We start from the raw sequence: 16,235 nt of genomic DNA on the forward strand, positions 1-16,235 counted from the left end.
AATTCAAAATCCTAAAAAATGATATATGTTTTGAATGTACAACCATTTTCTGGTTGGTGGAAAGCTCACGGGTTTCCAGCCAGTGTCAGTGTGAAAGTATTGCAACATTTCAATGAGTGTCATCCTTGTCATCTTCTGGAAAAGTGTCAAGATATTCGGATGCTGTGATTATACAGGTCAAGTGTCCTCCCCCCCCCCCTCCCCCCTCCCCCTAGCTGTGGGTGGTTGTGTGTTCTCTGGACCCCGGCAGAAAGGGGTTGATGATGCAGTGATGGGGCTAGTAGGTGCTCCATTTGCATCTCTGTGTGGGCATTCTGGTTGTGTCTTGCAGTTGGATGGTACTGGTTGCACTCTTATCATATTGCAACTAATGCCAGATGCCAAGTTGCACTAAGTTGATATCCTTCATCTCTGTTGACAAAATGTCATGAACCGTATTTCAATCGATTACTTTATGATGCTTTCTCAATAGCTAGTTGCTCAGCAGAGCACCTTGGTGTTCTGGAAGTCAAGATGTAGTCTTCCTTGAAGATATGCTCTGCTATCAGTGATTTTTCTGTCTGTCCCAGGGGCACATGCCCGATTTGCTCGTTGCAACATTTCGAAATACAGTGTTGTGTTTTCCCGATGTACTGTTGGCCACATCACGGATGATGCTATACATTCCTGGTACATTCATTTTTAATAAGTTTTTCACAGAGCCTACATGCTCTTTCATCTTCATTGGTTATCAGAAGACAGTTTGCATGTTGGATTTTTTGAATAGTCTTGCAACTTCTTGAGAGAAGTCCCAGGTGCAGAAGGCAAGCATACCTCTTGTCTTGTTCTTCTTCTTACCAGTTTCCAGCATCTTGTCTCTTCTTGAATACCCTATTAATTTGCACTTCTTTGTACCCATTTTTGCAGAATACTTCTTTCAGGTGCTGTAGTTCGTTGAGAAGGTTTTCTTTATCACAGGTGATGTACACTCTAAAAACCATCTTCCAACCACTACTGAAGACGAAAGAGTGGCTGGCCTCTGCAAAAGACCCATTAAAAGTGAATGTAGCAAGAGTATAATCATCACTTGGCAAACACAATGCTGTATTTCGAAAGGCTATGAAGAGCACATCAGGCTTGTGCACCTGGAGCAGACAGAAAACTCAGCAGTATCAGAGCATATCCTCAAGGAAGACCACACCTTGACTTCCAGAATACCAAGGTGCTTTGCCGAAAAGTTGCCTCTTGGGACAATGTCACAAAGGAAGCCATTGAAATACGGGTTCACAACAATCTTGTCAGCAGAGATGAAGAACACCAACTAAGTGTGCATGGAATCCAGCTTTAGCAGTAATAAGACAAGAATGTGACAAACCCATTCAACTTGTAAGACACATCCAGAATGCTCGCAGAAAAATGTGAGTGGAGGTCCCACTGCCTCTACCACTGCAGCCTCACAGCCCTACACACCTGTCAACCAGACAATACATGTCCACCTGTAGCCAGGTGGAGGGGACCACTCTATTGGTGTAAGTATACAGTATCTGCTTATCTCAACAGCTTCTGCATATCTCACTTTATCTCACACTTCACCAGAAGATTATGAGTATGCCATTCATTGAAATGTCGTGGTATTTAAACACTGCCTCCCTGGTGGGTACCCGAGAGCTTTGACCAACAGCCTACATTCTCAGATTTCTGTTTATTTTTATTGTGAACTTGTATCCCTATTGCTTGGCCTTACAGTTGCATTCTGTCCACAGTATCTGGTTCATACACCTACCAAGCTATGTTATGATGTACCGAAGCAAAGCAGCTACTTGTCTACGTACTGCTTATGAGGTCTTAGTAAAAATACAGAAAATGAAGTTGCAGCCTATGGATGAGGTATGTTACAACTTTTTGCAATTGCTAGGCAACTCTTTCATATTCTTCAGAGTCTTTGTCAACAATAAAAAATTGTAAATGTATTTTCATAGTTTTCGGGACTGTTGGTTCGTTACTCAGAGAAGATAAATTGTTAGTCCCCCCCCCCCCCCCCCCCCCCTCTAACACCCCAGAATGAGAAGAACCTTTGCGTGTTCCAACCAGGTGGATACTTCTCATTCTCTGGTCTCTTACACCCACCATTGTGACCTTCCAAATATTTTCTTTCTGTGGATGACAGTAATGGTTTCATAAGCTCAGAACTGGAATTTCACCTTATATACAGAGTATATTAGAAGCAAAATAAAAAGTATACCAATTAAATGTTGTTTAGCTATCAGGGTGATATCAATCAGCATTGTTGCCTTTTCTAATAACTACATTCATTATGAAGACACGAACAGCACTGCATCTTCCTTGAAATAGTTCTCTATATTTTTTATTCAATATACCACATTATGAAGACACGAACAGCACTGCATCTTTCTTGAAATAGTTCTCTATATTTTTTATTCAATATACCACTGTCTGTCTCCTCAATGCCAGTTCAAAAATATATCAGAGTGTACCATCCACAAAAACATGACTATATTAAAAACAGAACACAAAATTCACCTGCACTTCCTGTGTTAGAACACAGTTCAAGTGCTCAGGGTAAAAAACACCACACCAAGGTAATAAAACATCTGTTTGGAAGGTGGGTTCTTGTCAGGATAGTTTTCTCTGTAGAGTTCCTCTTCCTTATAAGGGAACCTCCCCATCGCACCCCCCTCAGATTTAGTTATAAGTTGGCACTGTGGATAGGCCTTGAAAAATTGAACACAAATCAATCAAGAAAACAGGAAGAAGTTGTGTGGAACTATGAAAAAAATAAGCAAAATATACAAACTGAGTAGTCCATGCGAAGATAGGTAACATCAAGGACACTGGGAGTCAAGGTGCGCCGTGATCCAGTGGTTAGCGAGAGCAGCTACGGAACGAGAGGTCCTAGGTTCATGTCTTCCCTCGAGTGAAAAGTTTAATTTTTTATTTTTAGTTTATGTGACAAACTCTTATGTTTCCATCACTTTTTTGGGAGTGATTATCACATCCACAAGAAAACCTAAATCGGGCACGGTAGAAGAATCTTTTTACCCATTCACTAAGTGCACAAGTTAGGTGGGTCGACAACATATTCCTGTCGTGTGACGCACATGCCGTCACCAGTGTCGTATAGAATATATCAGACGTGTTTTCCCGTGGAGGAATCGGTTGACCTATGTCCTTGCAATCAAATGTTTTCGGTTCCCATTGGAGAGGCACGTCCTTTCGTCTACTAATCGCACGGTTTTGCGGTGCGGTCGCAAAACACAGACACTAAACTTATTGCAGTGAACAGAGACGTCAATGAATGAACGGACAGATCATAACTTTGCGAAAATAAAGAAAGTAAAATTTTCAATCGAGGGAAGACTTGAACCAAGGACCCCTCGTTCCGCAGCTACTCACGCTAACCACGGGACCACGGCACTTCTGAGCTCACATGTTCCTTGATGTTGCATGTGTTGCACATGGACTACTCAATTTGTATATTTTACTAATTTTTTTCATGGTTCCACACAACTTCTTCCTGTTTTCTAGATTGATCTGTGTTCAGTTTTTCAAGGCCTATCTACTGTGCCAACTTATAACTAAATCTGAGGGGGGTGCGATGGGGAGGTTCCCTTGTTAGTAACATTACAGCTACCTTCAACCACAATGTTGTAACGATTCAGTTCTTAATTGAGGGCTACCTTAGCTGTACACTATATATCATTCAAATAACGTGTATCTGTATTGTAAATAAAACATTGCAGTTACTGTTCTGTTAATTTACATGCTCCATAGATGAATAGCATTTCTACCTATTTTCCATCGGTGTATGTTGCACTAGCACAAACATTTAACTTAGGATGGTTGACTGAAATACAGGTGTGCACTTTCCTTGTATTTCCATTTGTTTACTGTCAACTGCAACAAGTGGATGGGTTACTTTGCCTGGTTACCTGCACTGTGAACTAGTACAGGAGAGTCAGTAAGTTTTGTGACACATCTTGAATAGGTTTTGATGGAGGAAGTGTATTACTGAATAAAACATATATGGTGCTATTTAAAAAAGACTCATTGCTGTTTATCTCTTCATAACAAAGAAATTTACAAGGAAGGTAATCATGCTGATTAATTTTACCCTGGTAGCTAAACAACATTTTTTTCAAACATTTTGTATTTTGCTTCTGTACAAAAAGTTTTTGGGTGGGGGTGGTCAGATGTTTTATAACTGTTTTACAGGCAACATGTGCTTGTCAAGGTGGAGAAAGATTGTATCATAGAATAGTAAGATGGATGGGAAGAGAAGAGACAATAAAATTGATTACCATAAGTTAAGCCTAACCACCTATGTTAAAAGAGTCATTATTTCTGCTTTTAACAATTTCTTTTTATCACTTTCTGTATTAGTGTATCTCCATTTAAAAATAATTTCCCTAGATTGATCCATTTACTTTCCATTTACCCTATTTTACTCACATAATTGTAAGATGGTATGAAAAGAGAATCTTTCCAATATATCACACAAACCCTGTGTATTGATGTGTTGAGAAATCCAGGATGGTTGTATAGCAGATACATACCGTAAAATATTTTCATCAGTCTGTCTTATCTTTATTGTTCTAACTCTTTTACACTTACTCCCTACAATTTTTATTTGAACCCTCTCAATACCATAAATGTCTGCTTCATTCTGTCTCCGCCCCTCCCCCCCCTCCAACATATACGATTTCCATTCACTGTGTTGACAGCATTGTCACTGTGATAGCTTAAAATTGTTAATAAACACTTGCAGCAGATTTTGTTTTCAGAAATGTTAGTAACTTTGTTTTGAAAATCGTGTGATTTTTATTCACCTGTTCATTTCTTTTGCTTTCCATCTATTCACTGTCTTCAGCTGCCTGAAATCCAAAAACTCCTTGACTTGTTCTACGACTTCAGTCTTAAATACCACTATTTTCTTTCTGATGTATTGGCTATACATTATTTAAGTTCTGTTATAATCGATTCTTGACAGTGGAAGGAAGAAGATAGTTTGCTACTCACCATAAAGATGACATGTTGAGTTGCAGAAAGGTACAGTGAAAAGACTGTTACACACTTAACTTTTCACCAAAGTCTTCCTCAGAAAAGGAAACACATACACATTCATTCTCGGTTCATACACTCTTGACTGCAATCTCTGGCAGCTCAGAGCAGAAGATCAGCTGTCATGTTAAATGGAAGTAGCAATATGGAGGGAGCAGGACAGGGGAAGGGATAGCAGCATACAGGTGGGAGGAAGAGAAGAGCAAACGTGTTTCCTTCATTCTGCAATGTAAACAATGTCAAAACAGTAGTTTAAATTAGCGCAAATTACTAATTTGCTGCAAAAGAAAATTTTCAGTGTATTCGAATCCAGATAACCAGAAAAGACAACATCAAAGCAGAAGTTTGAATTTGTGTAAATTATTGATATTACACACGTGCCCTCTTCGCGAGAGTGCAGATGAGACTGGAATAGGATACAGGATACCAATAAGGGTTGTGATATTACACCTCCCAAAACACCAAACCCTAGTCTGGTTCAGGTTCATTGACAGTATCAACATAATATGCTTGATTTCAGTGGCTGCTTCTCATTCTAGGCCACATGGATCCTCCCCTCCATCACGAGCTTTTCTGAACTGTGCAGTTGTGAGTTATCCTTACAACACATTCTCCATTCTTGAAATTATCCTGGCCTCGGCCTTCGGTAACCTACTACCCCCAACCTTACAGCCAACAGTTTCCATGTGCCATCCCTACTCACAGCCCCACAGCCTTCCGATGCTGTGTCTGGTGGCAGTCTTGTCATGCCTCCTTTTAGTTCCCGCATTCTCTTCTCTCCCGTACCCTGCTATTCCATCTCTTCCTCTTCCCTGCTCCTTTCAGATTGCTGCTTTCATTCCACTTGACAGTTGCATTCTGGTCCGAGCTGTCAGAAATGGCAATCATGTGTGCATGATGTGTGAATGAATGTGTGTGTGTGTGTGTGTGTGTGTGTGTGTGTGTGTGTGTGTGTGTGTTTCTTTGTGTTTTTTTGTGTTTTTCCCTTTCTGAAAAAGGCTTTGGCCAAAAACCCTTTTCTGAAGAAGGCTTTGGCCAAAAGCTAAGTGTGTAACAGCCTTTTGGTTGTGCCTGTCTGCAACCCAACGGGTCATCTTTTACGGTGAGTAGCAATCTATCCTTTTCCATATATTGCTGATATTCAAACCTGGAGTTTCCACATTAATGTCTGCTGTATTAAGTTCTTCCTTTCTTTATGGTAGGTTGCCTGTACTAGAGGCAAACACTACATAATCTTCTGCAAAATAAAGGTGTTTAGGATATGCTAAATTAACCTGCATTCATTTTTCATTTTCCCACTTTCAGGATTTGAAAACTTCCTTCAGGACTGCTTAGAATAGTTTCAGATCCCTGGAATCTTCTTCCATGTCTCCTCCTTTTAATTCTGAATTTTTCACTATCTTAATGAAGTCAAGTGTTGGCTGTAGCATTGAGCATTGACATATATGTATGTTTCCATAGACTAACATAGGTTGAATCAGTGTCGTATTTCTCAAAGGCTGTTAGTGCAGATTTGTTCAAAACTGAATGAAAAGCTCCCTCAAAATCTGCAAATAACAGACAAGAGAAGAGATTTGAATCAGTTGGTCTTTTTCGTAATTTCTTTCATGACCTGCAAATGTTCCATTGTACTTTATCTACTTATAAAGCAAATTTCCTCCATTTTATGATGAAAAACTAATTTTTTTCTGTGTGATTTGATGATAAATTTAGTGAATATCTTGAGCTAGCAGATACAAGGCATATATTATTTAGTTTTTTTATGTCTTGTTTGTCTTCTTGTGAAGTACAATAATTACATCACTGTTACACTTTTAGGTAATTTTCTTTTTCCACAAATATTTTCATTATTGTTTCTAATTTTTTTGCAAGTATTATCCTTAATCCATAATGATATTGACTAGATAATTGATGGAAAATGGAAGGTATTACCAGCTACAAAAAAATCACAAAAAAGAGAAACTCATTCCGTAATTCAAGGCAAGATGAACACACACAATTATTTTGTATTTTGTTGTTAGAAATTTCAGGATGGGGAATTAACAAAAATTAGGAAAGACAACACACACTTTCCCGTAAATGATGGGTGATGCATAGACGCATTTAAAAAAATCAGATCATTGCTCCAGCTTTCAAACTGTTTTTGTTTAACACGCACACACACACACACACACACACACACACACACACACACACACTTATAAACTAAGGTAGTAATGTAAACTTAGAAACTAATGTGATAATGTGATAGTGTACTTTCTGATCTCTTCACTGTGTTTATATGCCACCTACCATTCATCAGCATGTGAATTGCTGTCTTTGTTATTTAATTTTTTTGTATTTATTATATATTAGCAGTATCACTGATAGTTGAAATATGGTTGTGGAGTTAAGGAAGTGTGATTCATAACATTAGACTCACTTTTTACATTTAAATCACGAGAAGCAGAAACTGGTAACTGTTGTACTGATTAATTTATTTGAGTCTTTTTTCCTTTTATGCTTGTTTCAGGTTTGTTACCGTGTGATGATGCAGCTGTGTGGTGTGTACAGCCAACCAGTCCTTGCAGTGAAACTGCTTTTTCAGATGAAACGAAGTGGTATACAGCCAAATGCTATTACATACGGCTTTTATAATAGAGCTGTATTGGAGGCCACTTGGCCCTCAGACTGCACTAATTCTAGTCAGCTGCTGTGGAACAAGTTAAGGTTTGTGCACCTTTGAGGTATAGACTGAGGAATAATGTGAAATACTGGCTGTCATATTCTATGTTTACATATATGTATAATCTGAAATGAGGTCACTGTTTTAGCCGTGATAGTGTGTGGAATGAATAACTGTCGTAAGCCTCCATATGGTATAAGATATCACTAATTTTATCTTGTTTTGTGAGTCATTTGTAGGAGGGAACAATATGATGATGAATGTACACTGCTGTAATTTCAACACTGAATCACACTGTGATGCACAACACCTCTCTTGTAATATTTTGCACTGGTCTTGGCTGAGCATCCCTATGATGCTTTTTCAATTACTAAACAAACGTGTGCTCTGCTCTTCTTTCGATTTTTGCTATTTCTGCCATCAGTCCTACGTGGTAAAGGTACCAGACTGAAAGTACTAGTCAGGTTTTGGTCAAATGAGGGTTTTGTTAGCTACCTCCTTCCTGAGGATTCTTCCAATGAATCTGCCTGCCTCTCCTATTATTATTGTTATGTGGTTGTTCACTTTAAATCACTTCATACGCATGCTAAAATCAAACAGTGGAAACTCCAGGTAGCAATATCAACTACGTAGGAAAAGATAGATTTCTACTTACCATAAAGTAGAGACGTGTCTTCTTTATGGTAAGTAGCATTCTATATTTTCCTGCATTGTTCGTACGTGTGCTTAGATATGTAATGTAAGTGACTGATTCCAGTGAGTGTTTGGCAATGGTAATCAAATAATAATGGATCTTTCTACCTATTAATGTGCAACATGTTACATTTGTTTATGTTGTGAGTTAACCTCCAATCCCAGCACAAGGTGCCAGTGTTATCCCTGCATTTTGTTACAGCTATCCAGCATTGTGATTTCTCTGTATACAACAGTGTTATTCGCTAACACTTCATGGAAATCTGTAGTTATGTGCACACTGTTCACAATCATTGTTGAAAATGGAAATGATCTATGCAGTTTTCCAATTGCTTGGCAAACTTCATTCAATCAGAGCATATAACAGACTGCTGTTAGAAGTGAGGAGAAAGTTCGTTTGCATTCTGTGTGTAAACTCATACGGATGTTCCATCAGGTGCAACTGCCTTTCCTTTGTTGAGCAATTTTAGGTAATTTTCTATCCCACAGTGACTAATCTAAAGATCTGTGAATTTAGTGTTGGTAATATCTTTAAATGGAAGAACCATGGTACAACCTTTGTCAGTGAAACAATTTCAGAAAACATAAATTGGTATTTCAGCCTTCTCTCTGGCATCATCTGTTTCAGTGTGATGATGGATGGTAAGTGACTTAGTAGATGGATTTGATCTGTGTACAATAATAGTATTTTTCCATTGATACTCATCATTTTCTGTGTCAGAGGTAAATATTTTGTTGAGGGCTCAAGCATTTGGAGCTGTATCACATTATTGCAAAGTAGGGTTTATCGATATGTGAGTTGGGGTGGCAATCTATAAAACATAGACATTTAGCGGAGATGCTGAGCCACGATAGGCACAACAAAAAGATTCACACAATTATAGCCATTGGCCATTAATGCCTTTGTCAGCAGTAGGCACACATACACATACATACATACATACATACATACACGCACACACAAACTCACGCAAACACAACTTGCACACACGTCTGCAGTCTCGGAGAACTGAAACTACACTCAGTTCTCCGAGACTGCAGACGTGTGTGCAAGTTGTGTTTGCATGAGTGTGCGCGCGCGTGTGTGTGTGTGTGTGTGTGTGTGTGTGTGTCCACTGTTGACAAAGACCGTAATGGCCAAAAGCTTTAATTATGTGAATCTTTTCGTTGTGCCTATCACGACTCATCATCTCGGCTATATGGTGAGTAGCAACTTTCCTTCTCCGGTATTGTTACATTCCATCCTGAATTTTCCATTGTTTGATAAACATAGACATTTTTCATTCTGGCAAGACATTTTCACAAAACTTCAATCCCAAACTTTCTCCTTCGAACACCAAAATATTTCCTTGACTGACAGCTACGTAGGGAGAAATGACCACTGTAATGAAATAAGATAAATCAGAGCCCACACAGAAAAGGCTGTTTGACAGTGGTACAGTGGACAAGCAGTCTGAAAGTAGTTTTGTTAATCCCCTGCCAAACATTTAATTGTAAACTATAGAGTAATCATGAGCTGTAGAATCCTTGTTCCTGCCACCAACTGTAATCACTTGAGTCTTATAATCTATAGCATGTAAAAGAACACACCGAAGTTGTAGTAGTTATTTGACAGTGTTCAAGAAATGTCTTCACATTAACTTGGCCTTCGCTTCTATTTGCTGTCAGCAGTATTTAACTTTAATGTCATGTGCCCTCATAAAGAAAATCTGTTGTGTGGAGATGCAAGTAAATAATCATGCTTAGTAACCAACAGAGCTACATTGCAATGGAAACCTGAGAAATCCTGTATGTGGTTGTGAGCGGGAAAATAAACAAACTTGTTTGTCGAAAGGTGATAGAATATATCATATGATGATGGAATATATTTAAATTAAAATCATCCACTCCCTTTTCTCTACCTTCATCCCCCTAGCTCACTTAACCATCAATTGTTGAATCTTCACCTCCATTACTACTTTTATTTATTGAATACGTGAGGACAATCTTTTTGAACACCAAATGTTGCCCTGATGAATCTCCTCCATTTTGGATGCCATGGAATATTTTTTAATTACTCTAATTAATATTCACACATGATGTTGATGCCATCAGCACTTTATGCTATTCTGCTTGAAATAAGTTAGCTTTGTCAACCAAATCAACTTCAAAATGAATTAAGGTTGACCAGTTTTGTAATTGACCTCACTTTAGGAGAACAGTGTTCAAGTATTGGAATTAGTCAAATAATATTGCAAGAACAGTTTACAGTATTGTAAAACAGTGCCAGGTTTTTTTTTTTCATTAATAAACAAACCATTTCAATAAAATTCTTATGGATGCATGGCTGTGTCATTATGTAAATAAAAATTCCAGTATTTTGTCCACTGTCATGAGCACACTTCAATGGATGGACCACATACAACATGTCACTACAGTTGCACAGGGTGTCTCAGCACAGCAATCACAAATTTTCAGAAGAGATAGAGGACACCTAGATGATGGAAAATCACAGAGCAATGCATGGTCATAAATGTATTCCTGGCATAGTAGGGATGACATAAAATGCAAGAAAGGAAGGACATTAAAAGGGTGAGAAAACATGTTTATTATGCTTAATACAGCTAAAACACGGGGATGACTTTGGCTGGTGTATGCAGTAGAAGCCTGCAACATCATATGCGTGATCATCGTGACCACACTCGCTGTGAAGCTTCGCTTTGTCTGCCAACACAGTGGAAGTAGGATGGCACCTTACACAAATGTGGAGCTGACAGATATACATCTGGTATATAAACCCGCTCATTGCAGTGAGTGAAGCGCACAGCAGTTTTATGCCTGTTGTTACCCCATGAGGCAAACTCCCTGCCACATGTTCTTTGCACACACAGACAGGAGGTTGTCCAAAAGGGAATCCTTCAATGAAAGGAGACAACAAGGTAAGCAAACACCTGACAATGATGGCCAACGAGGAGACTGTGCTAGGGCTGATACACAACAATCCTGGTGTCAGTACAGGCAGTGTCTGGTGGATCCTGCATGACAACTTCATGTGCCAGTACTACATCCACTGTGCTAGCCCGTTCTTGTTACCCCAACATTTGGCATCTTTCTTCAGGAAGTATTGTTGCAGCTATTGAACAACACACACATTCCCATTGTGAAGTGTTCTGCCATATGGTTGCAGCATGATGGGGCCCCCTACATTACAGTCTTGATGTGCGTCACCATCTGAGTGCAATGTAACATCATCATCGGTCAGCCAGAGTGATCAGGTGCATTGGCCTATGGGATCGGCAGACCTCGCTTACCTTGATTACTTCCTCTAGGGATACACCAAGACATTGGTGTACAATACTCCCCTTCACAGTGCTGAGAACCTCGTTGCGCACATTATGGCAACTGCCGGGGATGTCTGGAACACATCCAGTATTTCCCAGACATTAGGTCTTCCATGCACCAGAGATGTGAAGCATGCAGCATGGTCCAGGGTTGTAATTTTGAATACCTTCTTGGATGATGATCATTGTCCATTATTGTTCTTACTACTCGGTTTCTTCTGTACTACACATAATAAACAATTTTTCTCAGCCTACTCGATTCCTTCTTTTCTTGTGTTTTTATGGCGTCACTAAAGCATTGAGCTGAAACACCCTTTATATGTTCAGAGGGCACATACCTCATAATGTATTACTTGGTCCCTATACCTCCAGTTTTCAGATGACATGGGCACGTTGGCATCCATTTGTTACTGGAATGAGAGGAGATGGAGGAGGAAGATCAGATATTTTATTGTTTAAGGTTTTTACTTTATTTTTTATTATTTGTCATCTGTGAATGAAGCAGCAACTGCTGCCATTATGTAATGATTATTAGGCACATCCTGGTTCCACCTGAAACAGTTCAGCTCTCCCTCAGCCTTGATAGAATGGCACATAATCGCTATAATGAGATCTTACACGTGCTGATGAGACTGCCAATATGATGACAGTTTTATTCATACGATGACATGATCACACACACACACACACACACACACACACACACACACACACACACAGTATAACTGTATTGACAGGGACTCTTGATTGTGGAAGTCTGTGCTCGTACATCAACCAGTCTTCCACATTTATGCATATTTATTTTTCTTAAAACTGGTACCTGTCTTCCATTAAGTTTTCATCTCAGACTTTTCTAATCTTTTGTAATGTGGCAGAGAATTTCTTGGTCCATCTACCATCATTTCATATGTCTACTTCTGTTTCATTCTCATTATGGTCATATTTAGGTCTGTGTTGTGTACCAATAACATGCTACAGTCTGATTAAAATTACTTGTTAGTTTACACATCACACTTTGGAGATTGTTTCCTTCATGCCCAAAGTATTCACTGTTGCCAAAGTGCCACAGCAAATGCTCAGTTCTCTTACAGTACCTTGTCAGACTTGCTTTCTTGATGTGTTTGTCTCCTGAATCCTGGAACTACCCCTTTTATTTTGCATTTCATCAAACATGATAATCTCACACACACACACACACACACACACACACACACACACACACACACACCATTTCAAACAATGCCCAAAATATATCTTTTAAAAAAAGGGAAAAAAACGAAATTCAAGACAACTAAAGTTAGTATCTCTTTGCTTTCCATGTTTTGGGAAGTGACAATATGGACCAAAACAAGAAAAAAAAGTCCAGTAAACATGTGCTCTAAAATGCATACCTTAAGAGCTGCGAGCATGTGTTCATTTGCGGTGCTTTGGAACACAACTCTTATAATGAACAAGTGCTCATAACTTTTAAGGGATGCATTTTAGAGCACATGTTTACTGGACATTTTTTTCTTGTTTTGATCCATATTATCACTTCCCAAAATATGGAAAGCAATGAGCTTGCAGTAGAAGATATTTGCTTCACGGTATGGAAGTCGAAAAATTGCTTGTAGCTCTTAAGACACGCATTTCCGACTCTACCTTTACCTCGACTTTTCTGCTTCTATTATCATGTACTTTCAACTGTATGCCTTTACACCATTAATTATGATACACCCTGTATATAAAGTGTAATAGGTATCCTTCAGAGCAGATAGATCTCTCGTAGATGTGCTGATCTCTCAGTGATTTTCGTGTTTACCTAAGTTTGACATCTCTAGACTTTAAGATTTATGCTGTGATATTGACACTTTTTATTTTCATCAGCATTTATTTACATGATAATATAACTAAAACCAAACCACCTCAAAATCAAATTTATGAATGCAGTTTACGAACACAAAATAACCAATTTGTAGTTTTTTTTTTTTTTTTTTCAGTTAATGTAGGATGACATGCTTCAAAAGTCTGCACATATCACATAAAATTCTTGTTGTGTGTTGGTTCATGTTCACAGAAATTTGAATGAATCAGCCCAAGTCATGGTATGGAAACCAACCCCAAAACATCACAGAACCACCTCTGGCCTGAACTACACCCTTCACACACTGCAGGTTAAACACCTCATTGGGCAGTTAGTGCACTTGATGCCCTGCTTCATTTTAAACAATTCAAAACCATGGTGAAAACCATGTTCTGTAGGATCTCACTTAACACCTCGAGTCAGGTGCTGTTCAGCTTGTGTGTTGTGTGGACCATAGAAGACATGCCACAAAGTTTGCTCAGAAACTGGATGAGATCAGTCTGCATTCACAGACAGCAGAAATTTGTGTAGGATTTCAAACCAGTTGTCCTTAACAAGGCATAACACTTGTTCTTATGTAATGTTATGTGGCATTCCTTGCAGACAAACTAAGCAGCTGTGTTGATCCAACACCAAACTGGGCAACTTCATTTGGGGCTTTGTCAGAGCCATGTCCAAGCACAGTAGCCCCGTTTTGCCATTCTGTCACACCTCCTTCTTGACCCACGCTACTGCACTGATACTGTACAACTGACAGACATATACTCACTGTGTCCCTGCCATGACTTACGTCAATAGTGGAGGCTCACATGTCACCTAGTACCATTTCTACACCAAGTACAATGATTGAAAATGAAAATGGTCATTATGTTATTTTAATAAATATATTGTTCATTGAGTTTATGTAAGTAACAATTGCAGACAGTGTGGCAATAATTTGGAGCACATTTGCTCTGCTGCCTTAAATAACAATAAACAACAAACTGTTTCTATAAACTGAAACCAGATTATACTTCATGATTCATTGTTTTAATTGTATTGTTTTATTTATTTGTGTTAGGAACGTCATTATTGGTGTTGCACTGTTTCGTCGTTCTGGAGCAAGAAGACGTCTTTCAGAGGATGCTGTTTCATTTGCTGATGCCATGGATGGTTTGTCTCACACTTCTGTAGACAGTGGAAACTCTCATGAATATGCACAGGTTCCTCCATCATCTGATTTATCTGAAGTAAAGAGCAAACACATTGGTGGTAAGTCCCAATGCTAAAATATGATAAAAATATAGTATTTCTCTACTTTTGGAGCTGGTGTAGTTTAGAGATTATCTGACGAATGGTATCTGGCTTACATGCTTTTATGGCTATAAATCCTGTACAGTTCATTTCATTTCCAATTTAATTGACGTGAATTGCAGATTGCTAGTGATACCACACCAGATTAGCTGCATGACACACAAACTATCTTCCTGAAACAGCTTATTTGGGGTGGGCCAGAGGTGGTTTAGGTGGTTTCTTCCTTTCTTTCTTTTCTTTTTTTATTTTAATTAAAAAATAGAAAATGAGAAGTGAGTCTTGAGATTTTAGAAGCAGATATTTCGTTCCTCTCTTCAGTTCCTTTCTCTTGACTAGTTATCTTCCTCTGATTGCTTTCCTTCATATTTTTCACTTTTTAGTGTTTGTCACTATTCCCTTAATGTCCTTATTGCCAGAATATGTGGAGCAGTTAAAGAAACCTTTGTGAAATTTGTCATACCCAACATATTGTTATAATTCACTGTTTACATTTTGCTTCTTTGTTTGCAGTTGTTTGTAGTATAAGTGATAGATGAATATTAATACCTACTTCAGAAAAATTAAGCAAAGTTATTAAGAGTGTTAGTTATAAGTGGGAACTGAATAAAATTTTTGTTAATTTCTTCTGTTTTATTTGTCCTGTTTGTAATTACTCTGAGAATCAACACCGAACACCTCATCGTATTCACCATGATTTTGTCTTGCATAAGATTCTGCCGGCCACATTTGTTATGCTATATTTTCAGCAGTACTTGGCAGTGACGATTATTAGGAAGGCATGTGATGGGACTTTTCAAGTATTGGCAGGAACTTCAGACTACATAGCAACAAGGTTGACCCACGTTTGCTTTCAGGTCTTATATCCTTCCTTGGTTATTAAATGAACATCTTTTGCTGACTATACCTTCTGGGCAGCAAATAGTATTCTGTTGCTCACTACGTGCGCAAATTTGTTTTTATGCCAACTTCTGAAGAGGTTAGAAACAAAACTTGGAAGGTGTGTGTTACCTGTTAACAATTTACCTTTTTACCAAATATTTTGTTTTGAATTTTTGTGTATATATATTGCTAAGGTACGAAGTTTTTTTTTCTCAATACTTTTAGGGACCATCCTGATCAGTGGACAGTGTCTCCCTCACACTCCACCTGCCCCACCCTATACTGATATTGTACTGATGGTCTATTTGCATTAATAGATACGTTTCATAACAGCTTTAATAAAACTGTCAGCTGCAGAATAAACTATGGGAAGGAGCCCAATGTATGCAAGTGTTATGTTGGGTTTATTGTGTAAATTGGGTTTTAATCAGTGTAATCCCAATTTGTGGAAGCTCTCCTCCCTCCTCTCCCTCTCCACCCATTT

General features: G+C 38.6%; 1 protein-coding gene across 3 annotated transcripts in view; it reads left to right on the top strand.

Annotated features, from left to right (window-relative positions):
• LOC126094477 (DENN domain-containing protein Crag) overlaps nucleotides 1–16,235 on the top strand; it is a 322,685-nt gene that overhangs the window by 116,778 nt on the left and 189,672 nt on the right. For all 3 annotated transcript variants that reach the window (XM_049908870.1, XM_049908869.1, XM_049908871.1), the window contains exons 15-17: nucleotides 1,743–1,866; nucleotides 7,571–7,767; nucleotides 14,640–14,830. In XM_049908870.1, coding sequence (XP_049764827.1) covers nucleotides 1,743–1,866; nucleotides 7,571–7,767; nucleotides 14,640–14,830 — 512 coding nt within the window. The remainder of the gene's footprint in view (nucleotides 1–1,742; nucleotides 1,867–7,570; nucleotides 7,768–14,639; nucleotides 14,831–16,235) is intronic.

This window comes from Schistocerca cancellata, chromosome 8 (assembly GCF_023864275.1).
Source record: "Schistocerca cancellata isolate TAMUIC-IGC-003103 chromosome 8, iqSchCanc2.1, whole genome shotgun sequence".
Classification (NCBI taxonomy): Eukaryota; Metazoa; Arthropoda; class Insecta; order Orthoptera; family Acrididae; genus Schistocerca; species Schistocerca cancellata.